The sequence below is a fragment of the Gymnogyps californianus genome, chromosome 3 (assembly GCF_018139145.2).
Source record: "Gymnogyps californianus isolate 813 chromosome 3, ASM1813914v2, whole genome shotgun sequence".
NCBI lineage: Eukaryota > Metazoa > Chordata > Aves > Accipitriformes > Cathartidae > Gymnogyps > Gymnogyps californianus.
The window spans coordinates 98584329-98598543 of record NC_059473.1 but is presented as its reverse complement, the minus strand read 5'-3'; the positions used below and the strand labels follow the sequence as shown (position 1 = coordinate 98598543).

Here is a 14215-nt window from a genome sequence, read left to right as displayed (position 1 = left end):
AAGCTGGAATTCGGTGTTCAAAGCCATGCAGTAGACTCCCCAGACAAAGTGCTGGGAGCTGGAACCTCTTGTTGGTTTTGAACACTGTGTGTTAATGAAATAACTAGACATGCTGCTCTGGGCTGAAGCTTCACTTCTTAATCAGAAGACAATTTAGAGTTGTCTCGTATTTCAGTTGCAAACTTTAAGTCAAATGAACAAAAGATTTTAGTAACATCATATTTTGGTGTCCTGGAAAACATAACTACTTTTAAAAAAACCCTAGATAAACTCCTTCCCCTGTATTCCTAACTCTTGTGGTTAAGGGAGTGCTAACTAAGAATTAACACCGTGCCAGATCTTGGCAATGTTTGGTTGCCATTTATGCACTTCAGGTTTTGGGCTGGTTTTGCTGTGTTACTGTTACAGTTGTGACCTTTTCAAACCAGTGGAACAGAATTATCTGTTGCTTCATGTGTCACGAATAGTCTTAGAAGTGGTCTGAGTCCGGATGGCAATGTTAACACTAAGTAAAAAAGACTCTTGCATAAATTTTCCATTTCCTTCCCATTTCATTACAACCACTTTTATTTCTGGCAGTATAAAGTAATCATTTTTTTGTTTGTTTACATCAGTGTTACCTTTAGAAACTTAACACACTTGAAGAACCATCCTGTCTTATGAGAGTTAATGGGTTTGGACAACACAGTACACCCAAGAAGTGGAAATTTAAATTATTCTAGAATTAATGTATTACTCTGCCTTGCCTGACAAGACTTTGTTCCTTGGACCCATTCAGATCTAATTTCCAACCCTATCCTCTGTTCCTAGTGCTCCTTATGGATGCTTGCCTTTCCAAAGTAGGTCTTAAATTTCATAGGCATCTTCCTACTGCACTTCAGTCACCAGTGTGCTGCCTACCTGCTAAACCACTTGATCTTTCTCCTAGAAAAGCAAGTCCTGGCACTTGCTTTGGCAGGTTGAAATAGACAATGAAATATTTGCTCTCAGAGTGTCAGACCAAAAAATATCTGTGTACTACTTGCTGAATATTAATTGATTATGTACAGCCTATAGGAAATGCAGGGCAATTGAAACTGCTGCCCTCTCTTCATCAAGTGGGTTGATTTCTTCTAATTTCCTCTAAAATATATGATTTAATACACATCTTAACTGCAACATCCTGAGAATATTGCTCACTATTTACGCTTTGGCAATGAGCATCGTGAGAGTGGACCAAGAAAGCACTGAGAATTTCAGGGCATATGAGCCATTAGAACTATGTTCTTTAACTGATCTTGCTCTCCCTGGGTTTACTCTTGTTCTAATTTAGTTTTCCAACTACTAAACACTAGTTAGTGCAGCTCCAACTTCTAAAGCTTAACCATAATGTACCATATCTCTGTGCTGACAGTCATTGCATCCTTGGTGGTTTGAGTTGCTGCCCTAAGCAGGACACATCAAGTTACTCTTTAAGAACAGTTACAGCCTCATCTGCACATATGTTTTCATCTCTCATGTGTGCAGTTCATGAAGAACCACAAACATTTTTAGTGTTTGCTAGGCAAGTTAGTGCTTGATTATTGTCAGTTTATGTTTAAGTACCCTTAACATTTGTGGTCAGGGTACTCTTCCTTATTATTGTGGTTCTACCCCTACTGTCCCATTTACTCACCTCACCTGACTTGTTCTCATGCAATCCATACTGTTGTACTGTATTTACCAGTTGCTATTATTTGGTAAAGCCCTATTTGTTCTTACTTTTTGTTATTCTCCTCTGCTTTTTGCCTCATAAATCTCTTTGTCTTTTTCTCACACTTTTTTCCTTCTTTCTTGCACATTCATTAGTCTCCATCATTTAATTTGCCTTTGTTCTCTCCTGGTCCCTTGGGCTGTTCATTGCTCTCTGTCTCTTTTTTCTTTTGGCTCCAATAACCACCATCAATCCAGAGATGAGATATTCAATCTTGATAAGCAGCTGTTTTTTAGCAATTTGCCATCCACTAAAAGTGCAAACTGCGCTTTGAAAAATCTCATGATAATTCATTATTCTGCCAGAGTAAGGTGAAATGCAGGGCAAAGAGTTTGGTCAGGACCCATAGTCCCTATTCATAAAAAGAAAGCTTTTAAATAAAACAGAGAGGAACCCTCTAATGTGTTTACCAGGTGGAGGAATTACTAAAAGGATGACAATCTACAAGAAATACAATTTTCTGTTGCACAGATATAAGCTATTTGTACTGGTAATAGTGGCCATCACAAGAAGATCCAAATCTATTCTGAAACCAGAACACAGGAGTGTTTACCTGATTGGTTACCTGCTTTATGTATAGCACATGTCCTGGTGATCAGTGTCCTGAATCCAGATGACATTACTTTTGAAAACCTCACTTGAAATGAGAATTCAGAGTTGAAAAGTTCATATAAAGAGCCCCAAAAAGCTGTTGCAGCAGAGGCAATAGAGCAAGCACATTCTTACATGGAATAAAGAATTTAACAATGACTTTCCAGAAGCTACATTCTCTTTGATTTGAGCCTACCCATTGCAAGTGCTTTCTGTAATGGGATTTTAAAACTGTATCTATCTATAGGGTGAAGACTGCAAACCAGGTCAAATGCAGTTCAGCTTGTCAGTTTTGTGCCTGAAACTCGCTCTGTGGGCACAACAAGGGAGGCTGGACCTTGGCAGGCAGTTTGAAAAGGGAGCTATTTAACAGTAACTGGACTTCTCCAGCATCTTTTGGAGAGCTTCTCGAAGGAAAAACATAAGCTTGTACAATATTAACTTGAATCTAAGTGCTGCGGAATAGGGGGTGCGGGCTGTACTGCATCTCCTTGCACACAGAGGTGCTTCAGACACTTACAGGAAAAGTCCCTGAGCTTGTAGCACCTGTGTATCCACATCGTTGAATATTAATTTGTGCAATCTCTCAGAGAAGAAAACAGACAGATAAAGGATTCCTATACATGAGGGTAAGAAATGCAAAACCGGCAAACTGAGGACATATTTTGAGGGTGACATGTTGGAAGAAAGCCAGGGAGAATAGACACTTGAAGATTATTGCAGTGATGTTTGCGTCTTTATCATCATTCTCAGTGCATCCCTACCCAATAGCCGGTGAAGTCAACAGGAACCTCTCCATTAACATCAGTAGAAATTGGATAAGGTCCCCGATGCTTCCTACTTCTGAAGTGTACTCAGAAGTGTAATACTGAGCTCTTAAGTGTATTTCTCAACATACTTCATTATGGTGAGCTTGGGAATTGAACTAAGCACTATAACGCTGCTCTGCAATGCTTCCTGTCCCCTCAGTATCTGACAAGGCTGTGCTGCCCGTGAATTTGGTTGAATGATTTGAAAAAATTGAAGGAACAAATGGTGTTAAAAATAAGCAGAGTCAGAAAACAATATCTAACAATTCATAGCTTTAAATTACTTGATTTTTATAACAGAAAGGAGCACCACTTTCTTAAATAAAATCTATTTTGTACTTTGTGTCTCTCTGTCACATTTAATTTATGTATTACAAAATACTGTTTTTTTCCGCCTAGGCATTATCATATAACTGTATGTACAGTGTACTATCCATTTGACATACCTTGTTCACAATAGGTACCGGTTGTTCCGAGAGGACAGTGACATGTGTAGCCATTAGGCAGTGGCACACAGGTACCGCCTTGCTTACACAAATGTGGAGGATCGTGCTCAGGTTCACATACTGACACTGTTTCTGTGCAAAATGCACCTTTCCATCCAGTGAGGCAGTCACAGCTATGGTGGGTAAGTGAAAGGAAAGAATGCAACATTACTATCAAAAGAAATCAACATGTCAGTAGCAATGTAATCAAGATTTTCAAGTTTGGATACCTGTTTAGTCATCTGATCCAAAACGGTTAACAGAAAAGTGTAGTAACAAAGTTTCTTATTTAACTTTTTGATATGTTTATTTTATTATAAAAGAAAAATGTACTTAATAGGAAACATTTGATTTTGAACCGTAGCATTACAATATTAGCATCCGTTAAAAAAAAAAAAAAAAAGCAGCTTGTGGTTTTTTTGTGTTTTGCTCTACAAATAACTCAAAAAGGCCTTGACTTCATAAACTAGAAGTCAAAGTGGACGTTAAAAGGGAAAGGAAAGCAGTGAAGAGGAGCCATAAAAATAAAACTAGATGTCAGTATAAGGGAACTGCTAACAATTCCAAATTTTAGCTAGTAACAGGAGTCTGTCAGCAACTGCCTTTCACTTAGCCATTATTCATTTGCTAAGTTCTCATAATTGGCACATCAGAGGTAGGTTTGGTGAAGTACTTGATGGAAAAGAGGATAGTGGATTTGACTGTGAAAGAGGTGGCAATCTGAGTGGTATGTATCTATGATTGTAAATCTATGCCATAAGCAAATTTTCTAAACTGACTGAATCATTGGACTTGTTAGTGTCCACTACTCTTTATGCCTTTCTTTCATCCAGGCCAGGAGAATATAACAAAAAAATTCACACTAGCCTGTAAATTTAAAATTAGTATGAATTCTATAGAAATTGTTAAATACAGAATACACTTGGCATTAATGTTAAAAATGCCTTCCTTTCTAAAAAGAAAAAGTTTCAAAATAGTTGAAATATGTTAGACGTATTTGTATTTTAGAATTTAGTGACACTTTATGATAAAAAAATTGTTCCCCTGAATAAAAGCACTTATTGATTTTTCCCTGGAAGTTTTCTCTCTCAAGGCTAAGAATGAAACCTCATATACTTTGATTGATTCTTAGCCCATGTCTCTTTGTATATGTGCAAAATCTTGAATTTTTCTTCAGACTCACTGAGCTACACTTTATCCATTAATCAGCTCACTGTTTCTGGGCAAAACATAATGAGGAGTCTGTGAAATTCTGCTGTTTCACCAAACCTTCAGATCAGACAACATGTAAACAAAGCACAGCCAACAAGCCTTTCAGAGTGATAAAGAGCTATTTGGAATGAAGGGGAAAAGAGGACAGGACCTTGCAAAAGTAAAAGCACCTCAATTCATCAAAGTCAGCATCAGAATGCTTTCTGTCTCAGCTATAAATGTTATGCTTTGATGCATGAAAGCTACTGAGAAGGGGAAGTATTTTAACTCCCTGAGTGCAAACAGAAATGTCCATTTCTTGGGCTGTGAAGCAGGGTGTTTGGAGCTGAAGCTACTGCTATTGGGCAGCATACACAAAGGTTCTTCCCCTTTCCCTTGCTTATGTCTGCATGTGTCTGTTTTAGTTTCCTTTCATTCTTCTCTTTTAGGACCTAGTAAAAGTTAGGTTTTTAAATGAGTTGAGAATTATTTGCACAGAGCTGAACATGTTTGCTGTGGTCTACAGTGGCAAAGGTCTATGAACAAATGCAACTCTTCTACTTAACACTCCTAAGCAAGTTGAACTGGGGTTGAGAAGTTTAGATCCAAAATTTCCTAATCTTTAGAGAGATAAGGGAAAAGGCAGCATTTCAAATCCTTTGCATCATGTGGCCTGCCATGCTGGTCTAGTTTTCTCTCTGTTTTCTTGGTTGTGGTTGCTTGTTGTTTTTCCAGACCAGAAGAACCCAATGGCTTGCAACATCACTAGTGCCTTGACTCTCAGGATTTAGAGACCCATTTAGAATCATAGAATATCTCAAGTTGGAAGGGACCCATAAGGATCGTCAAATCCAACTCCCTGCTCCTTGCAGGACTACCTAAAAGTAAATCATGACTAAGAGCGTCATCCAGACGCTTCTTGAATTTCTTTAGATATGAGGTGAGATTCATTCTGAGATCAAGACGCCTAATTTTATATTATGTTAGGTGCCCAGGTGGCCTCCAGTTGCCTTCCTAGAGGTATGCGAGAGAGGCAGCTTGAGACCAGGGAGATAAGATTCTGACAGAGACCACTGAATTCTCAAGTTTAGGCAATGGGATTCTCGAGTAGGTGCCTGAGCTCATATGCTAATCAATGGTGATCCAGCTGAAACAGTGAGGGGAACTGGAGCACTATCCATCCCACAAACCAATACATGCATGACTCTAATGATGAAGTGCTGCATTCAGTTGCCTCAACACAGGCATTTAGTGCCATCTGACATGCCATGGTGTGTCTGAGAGACCTGTGTGAAACTAACAGATAAGACAGAAGAACTGCAGAATACTTGTGCTCTTCTGGACACCCTATGAAGACCAGAAAAGGTATCCCAGGATCTGTGCCATTAGAATGTCAATGTTTAGACAACTGGAAAGGCCTAGACCTCCATTGACTGTGGTAGGATCTTACACATTTAGCTCACCTAGAGACACTCTAAGTTCATCTGTCTTAGGAGCTAAATCTTACTGCAAGATATTTTCCTATTTTCAGCGTTTTTGAAGAACATGGATTAAATGGATTCTCGTATACTCCAGCTTTTGCATTTTTCAAGAGCAACTGCCAAAATGTCTCTTATTTTTTCTATAGCATATTTTTAGGTGGAGAAAGGATAGTAAGGCTGTGTTGGGTTTGTGTGGTGGGGGTTTTAGCAGCGGGGGCGGGGCTACAGGGGTGGCTCCTGTGAGAAGCTGCTAGAAGCTCTCCCGGCTCCAAGGCCAACCCGCCTCTGGCCAAGGCTGAGCCCATCAGCGACGGTGGTAGCGCCTCTGGGATAGCATATTTAAGAAGGGGAAAAGACTGCTAAAAGAAGAGCTACAGCAAAGAGAGGAGTGGGATGTGAGAGGAAGAACCATGCAGACCCCGAGGTCAGTGAAGAAGGAGAGGGAGGAGGTGCGCTGGAGCAGAGATTCCCCTGCAGCCCATGGTGAGACGGCAGGCTGTCCCCCTGCAGCCCATGGAGGTTAACAGTGGAGCAGAGATTCCCCTGCAGCCCGTGGAGGACGCCATGCTGGAGCAGGTGGCTGGGCTCAGAGAAGGCCGTGACTCTGTGGGAAAGCCCATGCTGGAGCAGTTCATGGAGGACTGCAGCCCATGGAAAGGACTCGCGTTGGAGAAGCTCATGGAGGACTGTCTCCTGTGGGAGGGACCCCATGCTGGAGCAGGAGAAGAGTGTGAGGAGTCCTCCCCCCAAGGAGGAAGGAGCAGCAGAAACAATGTGTGATGAACTGACCACAACCCCCATTCCCGCCCCCCTGCGCCGCTGGAGGCGGGAGGAGGTAGAGGAATCAGGAGCAAAGCTGAGCCTGGGAAGAAGGGAGGGGTGGGGGGAAGGTGTGTTTTTAAGATATGGTTCTATTTCTCATTATCCTACTCTGATTTGATTGGTAACAAATTAAATTGATTTCTTTTCTTTTTCCCCAAGTCGAGTCTGTTTTGCCTGTGACCATAATTGGTGAGTGATCCCTCCCTGTCCTTGTCTTGACCCACGAGCCTTTTGTTGTATTTTCTCCTCCCCACCCCGCCGGGGGGGAGTAGTGTGAGCGAGCGGCTGCGTGGTGCTTTGTTGCCGGCTGGGCCTAAACCACGACAAAGGCTTTCATATACAACTTTTTGATAGTGTGTCTGACAGGAAATTGGATAATCTTGAATCCCCTAGTTTTGCAAAGGACTCTTAATAGGGTCCACTTCACAGCATATACATGGCAAAGTTAGCCAGTTCAGGAAGAAAGAACTTTCAAATTCACAGCTCCCACAGAAATAGAACAAAAGATCACTTTCAATTCTGGAAATTTCGGATACCACTTGAAGTTCTGTAATCTTTGTATTTAGGAAGTTGAACAATCGTTTAATTTAACATCTTTTTCTTTTTCTTTTTTGTTTCTTGTCAAATGCTTAACAGTGTCATGCAGTGTTCATAGAATGGCTTTCCAGGCTCAAAGACCCTTACCAAAGCCAAACTGAGCTCTCAAATAAGTAATACAGTTTCTACATAAGTAAGGACAACATGTTTATGTCACCGTTGATTATGGACCAAACCCTGAAATTTATTATATAAAAATTCAGACATCATTTTAAAAAATCGTGAAAAGTATTTTCATTTTATAAACTGCGTAAGCAATATGTCTGTATGTTACTACACAAAACCATAATCAAAGCAGAAGCATTTCTTGAACCTTATAGGGAAATAGCTAAAGGTCCTAAAGGATTTTTGCGAAGGAATTGGAAAGTTTGCTTATATCCAATGTGGTTTCCTAAACTAAACAAAGAGGACTCTTACTTTAAACATGGAAAATATCATGTTTAAAATGTCATGCTCAATGCTAACAAACCTGCAACTTCCTATAGTTAATGCAAATGTGGTGTCAAATCAAACAAATAATCTTATAGCAGAAAAGGAGGGATTCAGCTCTGCAAATTCAGACATTTGAATTTAGGTGTCTACATGTAAGATGGTCATATACTCAATGGAGATCAGAGGCTCAATTAATTTACCTAATTACTTAGGCCAGCTGAGACCAGGCAGATGTTTAGTGCCATCTGAAACTCCCTAGGGTATCTCATCTGGCCTCCAACTACTATTCCAGCAGGAATTGTCACATTTGTCAACTTCGTATGGGTATCTCAGATACTACAGGACATCTCAAATTCATATTGGCCTGTATTGACCACATCAGGCTACCCAAACTACTGGAGATTTCTGGATATAGTTCTTAAATTTGTATTGTATTGGAACTGAAAGATGCGGAGCAATGGAGGAGATCTCTAAATAAAAGTGGCTTTAAATTTAGGCAGTGGAAAACTAGAGCATTAACGAAAAACAGTCTATCTTCAGGCTAGATGGTAAAAATGGAGTCTGAAGAAATTAAGATTGGAAGGAAATTAACAATGTTTAAACAAAAAGAACAATGGAATGCTGCAAAAGTGTCCTATTAAATAAGCCAAAATGGATGCCAATTTTTAGATAGCAACTCCACCCCCAAAAGTAGAAACTTTTATTGATCTAAACCACAACAATTAAATAGAGAAACACCTTTTCCCTTACAAACTATAAAAGCATGTCCTTGCATTAACAATTGGTTCCGTCCTTGCACTGAAAATTGGTTCTAATCGAATGGAACCTAATAATGAAACTACAGCAGCTCATTTTATGAGGCATCCCTCTACCATATAGGGGTATAATTTAATTTCCTAAACCTAAGTGGCTAGTGCTATTTGAAAGCTATAGAGTACTGAGAAATCCACATGAGGCTTGGAGATATGACAGAAGACTTATGCAAGTCCTAAGCTCTTCTAAAGCAGCAGCTGAAGGCCAAATGGTCTACCCAGGGGTATCTGAAGTGATACTACGTGCTTACATTTAGCAAACTGAATCCTGCCCATTATGTCTGATGTTCTGTTCAAAGTGCACACAAGACATACTTTTTCTCTTACTTCAGCAACAAGCAATAGCTGTAACACATCATAGACAATCTTGTTATATGCAATTTTCTATTTTATATGATTCTGTGCCATAAATAAAATAATGGAGGATATTATTGTCCCTTGAACATAAAATTCTTCATTTTTTTATTCAAATACTTCCTCTTTATTTTGTTAAAACATAGTAGTTGTGCTCTGTTGCTGGCCAAAATGTAAAGTTTAATGCTGTATATTTCTGCTTCTATTTAAATCAAAGCATTATCCCTATAGCAACTGAATCTACAGCTTAACAGCATTGCACACTTTCTGGCAGGGTGGTGAAAGCAAGACATAAAAATAGCTCAAAACAGCAATAAACACCTCTGGAGAGATCTCATTTCAGGAGAAAAAATATTTGAATACAAATCCAGTTCCCTCAAGGACTCTGCTCTTCAAAGGAACACAGACGATTTGAAAACAGAAAGAAGGTCCCTCTGAGAAAATGTGAGATGGTATTGACAGCTACTATACACTGACAAAAATCATAGGCATGCTACACCCACACCTCTTTGGCAATGTTTCACTTTTTTGTGAGAGGAAAATGTGGCCATTACTGGTACATACATGCATATATACATAGTCTGTGAAGACCTAGCTGTCCTGAAACATGAGGAGAGGAACATCATTCAGTAGTAGGTCACTACAAATTAAAAACAAACCCCAGAAAAAACAAATTACACACACACACGCGCACACCACCACCCCCACCCCCCATTTTAGAACAATCCCTAAACAAATCTGGAATACAAATTATGAAACTATAATGATGAAAAATAACTTTGCCTATAATATCAAGCTTCCAGTGTAGCTATGTCACTAGCTGCCACTCTAGCCTGCCACCTGCTTCCCAAATGTTCTCTAGGTCTTGCTGGTGGTGGCTCTATTTACCTTATAGACATGAAGATGACTTAGCACGGCTGTGTAAGTTGCTGAAACAACGATTTAGGGTGGTGTAGGTGGGCAGATGGGAGTGGCATGCTTCAGCCCACATTTCTGATTTTTTTTTTTCTTGCAGTTTTGGTTTTGTATCTATCTCCTCTAATATGCTTATAAGTGAGAAGAGTGCCATTCTCCTTTCTTGTTCCTCAGAAAGATCAAACACTCTGAATGTCAAGGGCTTAACTGTTCTGGAAGGATGCTGAAAAGTTCAGTAGTTGGGACATACTGTAGCACAACAATCAGAAATCAATCCCAAATTATATCTTTCAAAGCATTTCCTTCATTACTGTATTTAAGAGAATATAAATATGCTTATAAAGGGAATGGGGAGGGAACAGCATGCTACATCTCAGGGGTGAATTTTCCAAATTTTAGTACAGCCTTACTAGCTTTAGAAGCACTAGTTTTCTACAGGTTTTCTTACAGATGAAGATTTGTCTCAGGGCCAGCAAAACCAATTACCATATAATTCTCTCTCCAACACACAGTTAGTAGATTGTTTTTAGCTTGACAGGTATGCAAACTCTTTTCTTTGTAGCACACAGAAGGACAGTTTTTTGTTGTTTTGAAGAAGAATCATACACAGAGGCGCCACACTGCAAAGCCTATTTTTTTCTTATCTGTTTTGCTGTCTGCAGTGTTTTCAGTCAGTGTCTTCAGATGTTTTAAATCAGCACTTTTCTCTTTTTAAACAAATTATGCAAATATGTGTAAATAAATGAACACATGCGGAAGCACATGAGGGGAAGCAAGTACAATTAATCTTGGCAGATACTTTTAAAATCAAAAGTGCTCTTCAGCAAAGGTTTTACAGCTGGGTTACAAAGTGTTTGAAAACAAGATTTATTACAATGGAAGCGTTGACACACAACAGCAATTTGGAACTGCAAATGTACTTCCTTCTTGTATGCCTTACAGTCTGGACACTAAGATCCATCTACACTTAGTCATAAGGCACGAAAGACCACAGACTCATCTTCTGGGCCAGCTGTCCTCACCACCACTTATTGTCCTATAGATCAGCCAGGTGAACAGCTTATATGATGAACTGAGGTAATTCAAACAATTTTAACATGAGATCCTTACTAAGACACCTTGTTTTGTTTGAAATGGATTAAGAAAGTCTTACATGAGCAGGTAAGCCAGCAGATCTGGAAAGGCAATGGTGAATGAACACTTGAGAATGGCATGAAGAGTGACCAGGTGTCGTGGTTTAGGCCCAGTCAGCAACAAAGCACCACACAGCTGCTCGCTCACTCCTCCCCCCTGGTGGGGTGGGGAGGAGAAAATACAAAACAAAAGCCTCGTGGGTCAAGACAAGGACAGGGAGGGATCACTCACCAATTATGGTCACAGGCAAAACAGACTCGACTTGGGGAAAAAAAAGGAAATCAATTTAATTTGTTACCAATCAAATCAGAGTAGGATAATGAGAAATAGAACCATATCTTAAAAACACACCTTCCCCCCACCCCTCCCTTCTTCCCAGGCTCAGCTTTGCTCCTGATTCCTCTACCTCCTCCCGCCTCCAGCGGCGCAGGGGGTGGGAATGGGGGTTGTGGTCAGTTCATGACACATCATTGTTTCTGCTGCTCCTTCCTCCTTGGGGGGAGGACTCCTCACACTCTTCCCCTGCTCCAGCATGGGGTCCCTCCCACAGGAGACAGTCCTCCATGAGCTTCTCCAACGCGAGTCCTTTCCACGGGCTGCAGTCCTCCATGAACTGCTCCAGCGTGGGCTTTCCCACGGAGTCACAGCCTTCTCTGAGCCCAGCCACCTGCTCCAGCATGGGGTCCTCCACGGGCTGCAGGGGAATCTCTGCTCCACTGTTAACCTCCATCAGCTGCAGGGGGACAGCCTGCTGTCTCACCACAGGCTGCAGGGGAATCTCTGCTCCAGCGCACCTCCTCCCTCTCCTTCTTCACTGACCTCCGTGTCTGCATGGTTGTTTCTCTCACACCCCACTCCTCTCCGCTGCAGCTCTTCTTCTTTTAGCAGTCTTTCCCCTTCTTAAATATGCTATCCCAGAGCTGCTACCACCGTTGCTGATGGGCTCAGCCTTAGCCAGAGGCGGGTGTGACTTGGAGCCGGGGAAGCTTCTAGCAGCTTCTCACAGGAGCCACCCCTGTAGCCCCTCCCCCACTAACAAACCCCCACCACACAAACCCGACACACCAGGGAAGGTACGTTTCAGAGTCAGGAAAGTATGCACAGAAATCACAACTGGAGGCACAGAGAACTGTGTGTATTAGGGAGAGACTGAGCAGCAGAGAAGGATGCACAGGTGCTAGGTAAGGGAGCTCCTAAGAATTTAAACTGGCTCAGAACTTTCTGACGTTGGGCAGTCAGTGGTTTACTCCAGAAGGGGGTTCTTAGATGAAAATGCTAATTTCCAGGAAACAGAAGTCACCTATTTTTGCCCCATCAGCCACGTTCAGACATTAAGACAGTCAAGCTCTCCTCTTTGCTATTTGTTCTCTGCTAGCTAGGCTGCTCACTTGTTTTTTAAAAATGTCTTTCTTACACATCTAGTTCTTCCCATGCATTTTGTAGTAAGTCTGGATGCCAGTGACTTCAGTGGAGCAGAACCAGTCCATGGAATTTCTTTAAAAATTTCCCCAGGAAGTGTCCTAACATAATTTTAATATTTTAGTTTTGATTTTATTAATGTAAGATTAAAATTCTCTGTGTAACTGAATGAACCCTTCAGCAGTTTTCTTTCTTTCTAATAAGATGATAGGATCCTGGAGACTTCTGTTATCAAGCCACTAAATTACCATAGTTATTAGTCTACAGATCAGTCTATGCTGTAGTCTACAAAACAAAAATATACTTACTAAACAGTAGAGCCAGTTTCTATGCACTTCCCACCATTTCTGCATTTTATTAAACTGCACGGTGAATCTTTACATTGTCCAACACTGCGACCAAAATTGGGGTGACCTTCTGGAGTCCCTGGTGATTTAAACTCTAGATTCATGCTGGCACGAACTTGAACATCAAAAATGCAACCTCAAAAGTAGAAAGAAAAAATAAATGAAGTTTAAAACAGATACAGAAAGTCAAAACAAACCAAACTACAGGACAGTGTCAACCCTCAGTGAATGGGTTCCACCAGAATGTCTTCAGTGGATGGGCAACCATACCATCTACCTGAGCTAAAGGTATGCTGGCTACTTTCTGTTCAGGCAAATGAGTGAATGATTTTAAGTTCCTTCATTTAATGATAGGTAAAACAACAGAAGTAATTTCTCAAGGAATAGACAGAATACAAAGTTAGTGACTAAGGAGTGACTAGGTGCAATTTTGTGTTTGCACACGCATGCTTTTACAGGAATACATCTATATCAGATAAAAGCAGTCAAAAAAACCCCCAGAAAACAAGGAGAACAGACAGCAAGAAGTCTGTTTAATGTAAAATATGTAAGAATCCAGAGAACACTGGCTAATATAATGCAGGCAGGGTATGTGGACTTGAATTTCCTTAGGCTGAAAAGGACCCCTTCAGGGAAAGACCCAGATTCTCCCCTTCTTAAGTGAATGCTTCAGTCCCTGGTACATACAGATCATGTCGCACATGACCACATTTTAAAGTAGGTATATGCTGCTCCTTTAGGCCCTTAATCTCAGAAAATAATTCAAAAGTTTAATCTATACTAGTAAGGTAAACACTTCCAGGGCCTGTTACTTGGTCCTGTGGGCAAGTGATCTGGTGTAGTCATGATTATATTACCAAACTTTTATTACTTTTCAGAACAGTATAGCTGCATTCAGATTACTGATGGGAAATGGTCCCTAGATTATGTTAAGTCCCTAAATACACCAAAGAATTGTTTGGAAAAACAATAGTTGTCATAGACCAAATATTTGTCAGGGACCATTGCAAGAATTTATTTGTAGAGATGATTGAGCGCCAGTGCCTGGATCTATGCCCTGACATTCTTTTAATTTGCTAATAGATTGGTATCTC

The 14215-nt window shown here is 40.6% G+C and overlaps 1 protein-coding gene across 1 annotated transcript in view; it reads right to left on the bottom strand.

The window, feature by feature from the left end:
• Window positions 1-14215, bottom strand: part of EYS (eyes shut homolog) — a 950400-nt gene that overhangs the window by 21080 nt on the left and 915105 nt on the right. Inside the window, exons 45-46 of the mRNA XM_050893740.1 lie at window positions 13083-13257; window positions 3579-3751 (exon numbers count right to left, since the gene is read on the bottom strand). Coding sequence (XP_050749697.1) covers window positions 3579-3751; window positions 13083-13257 — 348 coding nt within the window. The remainder of the gene's footprint in view (window positions 1-3578; window positions 3752-13082; window positions 13258-14215) is intronic.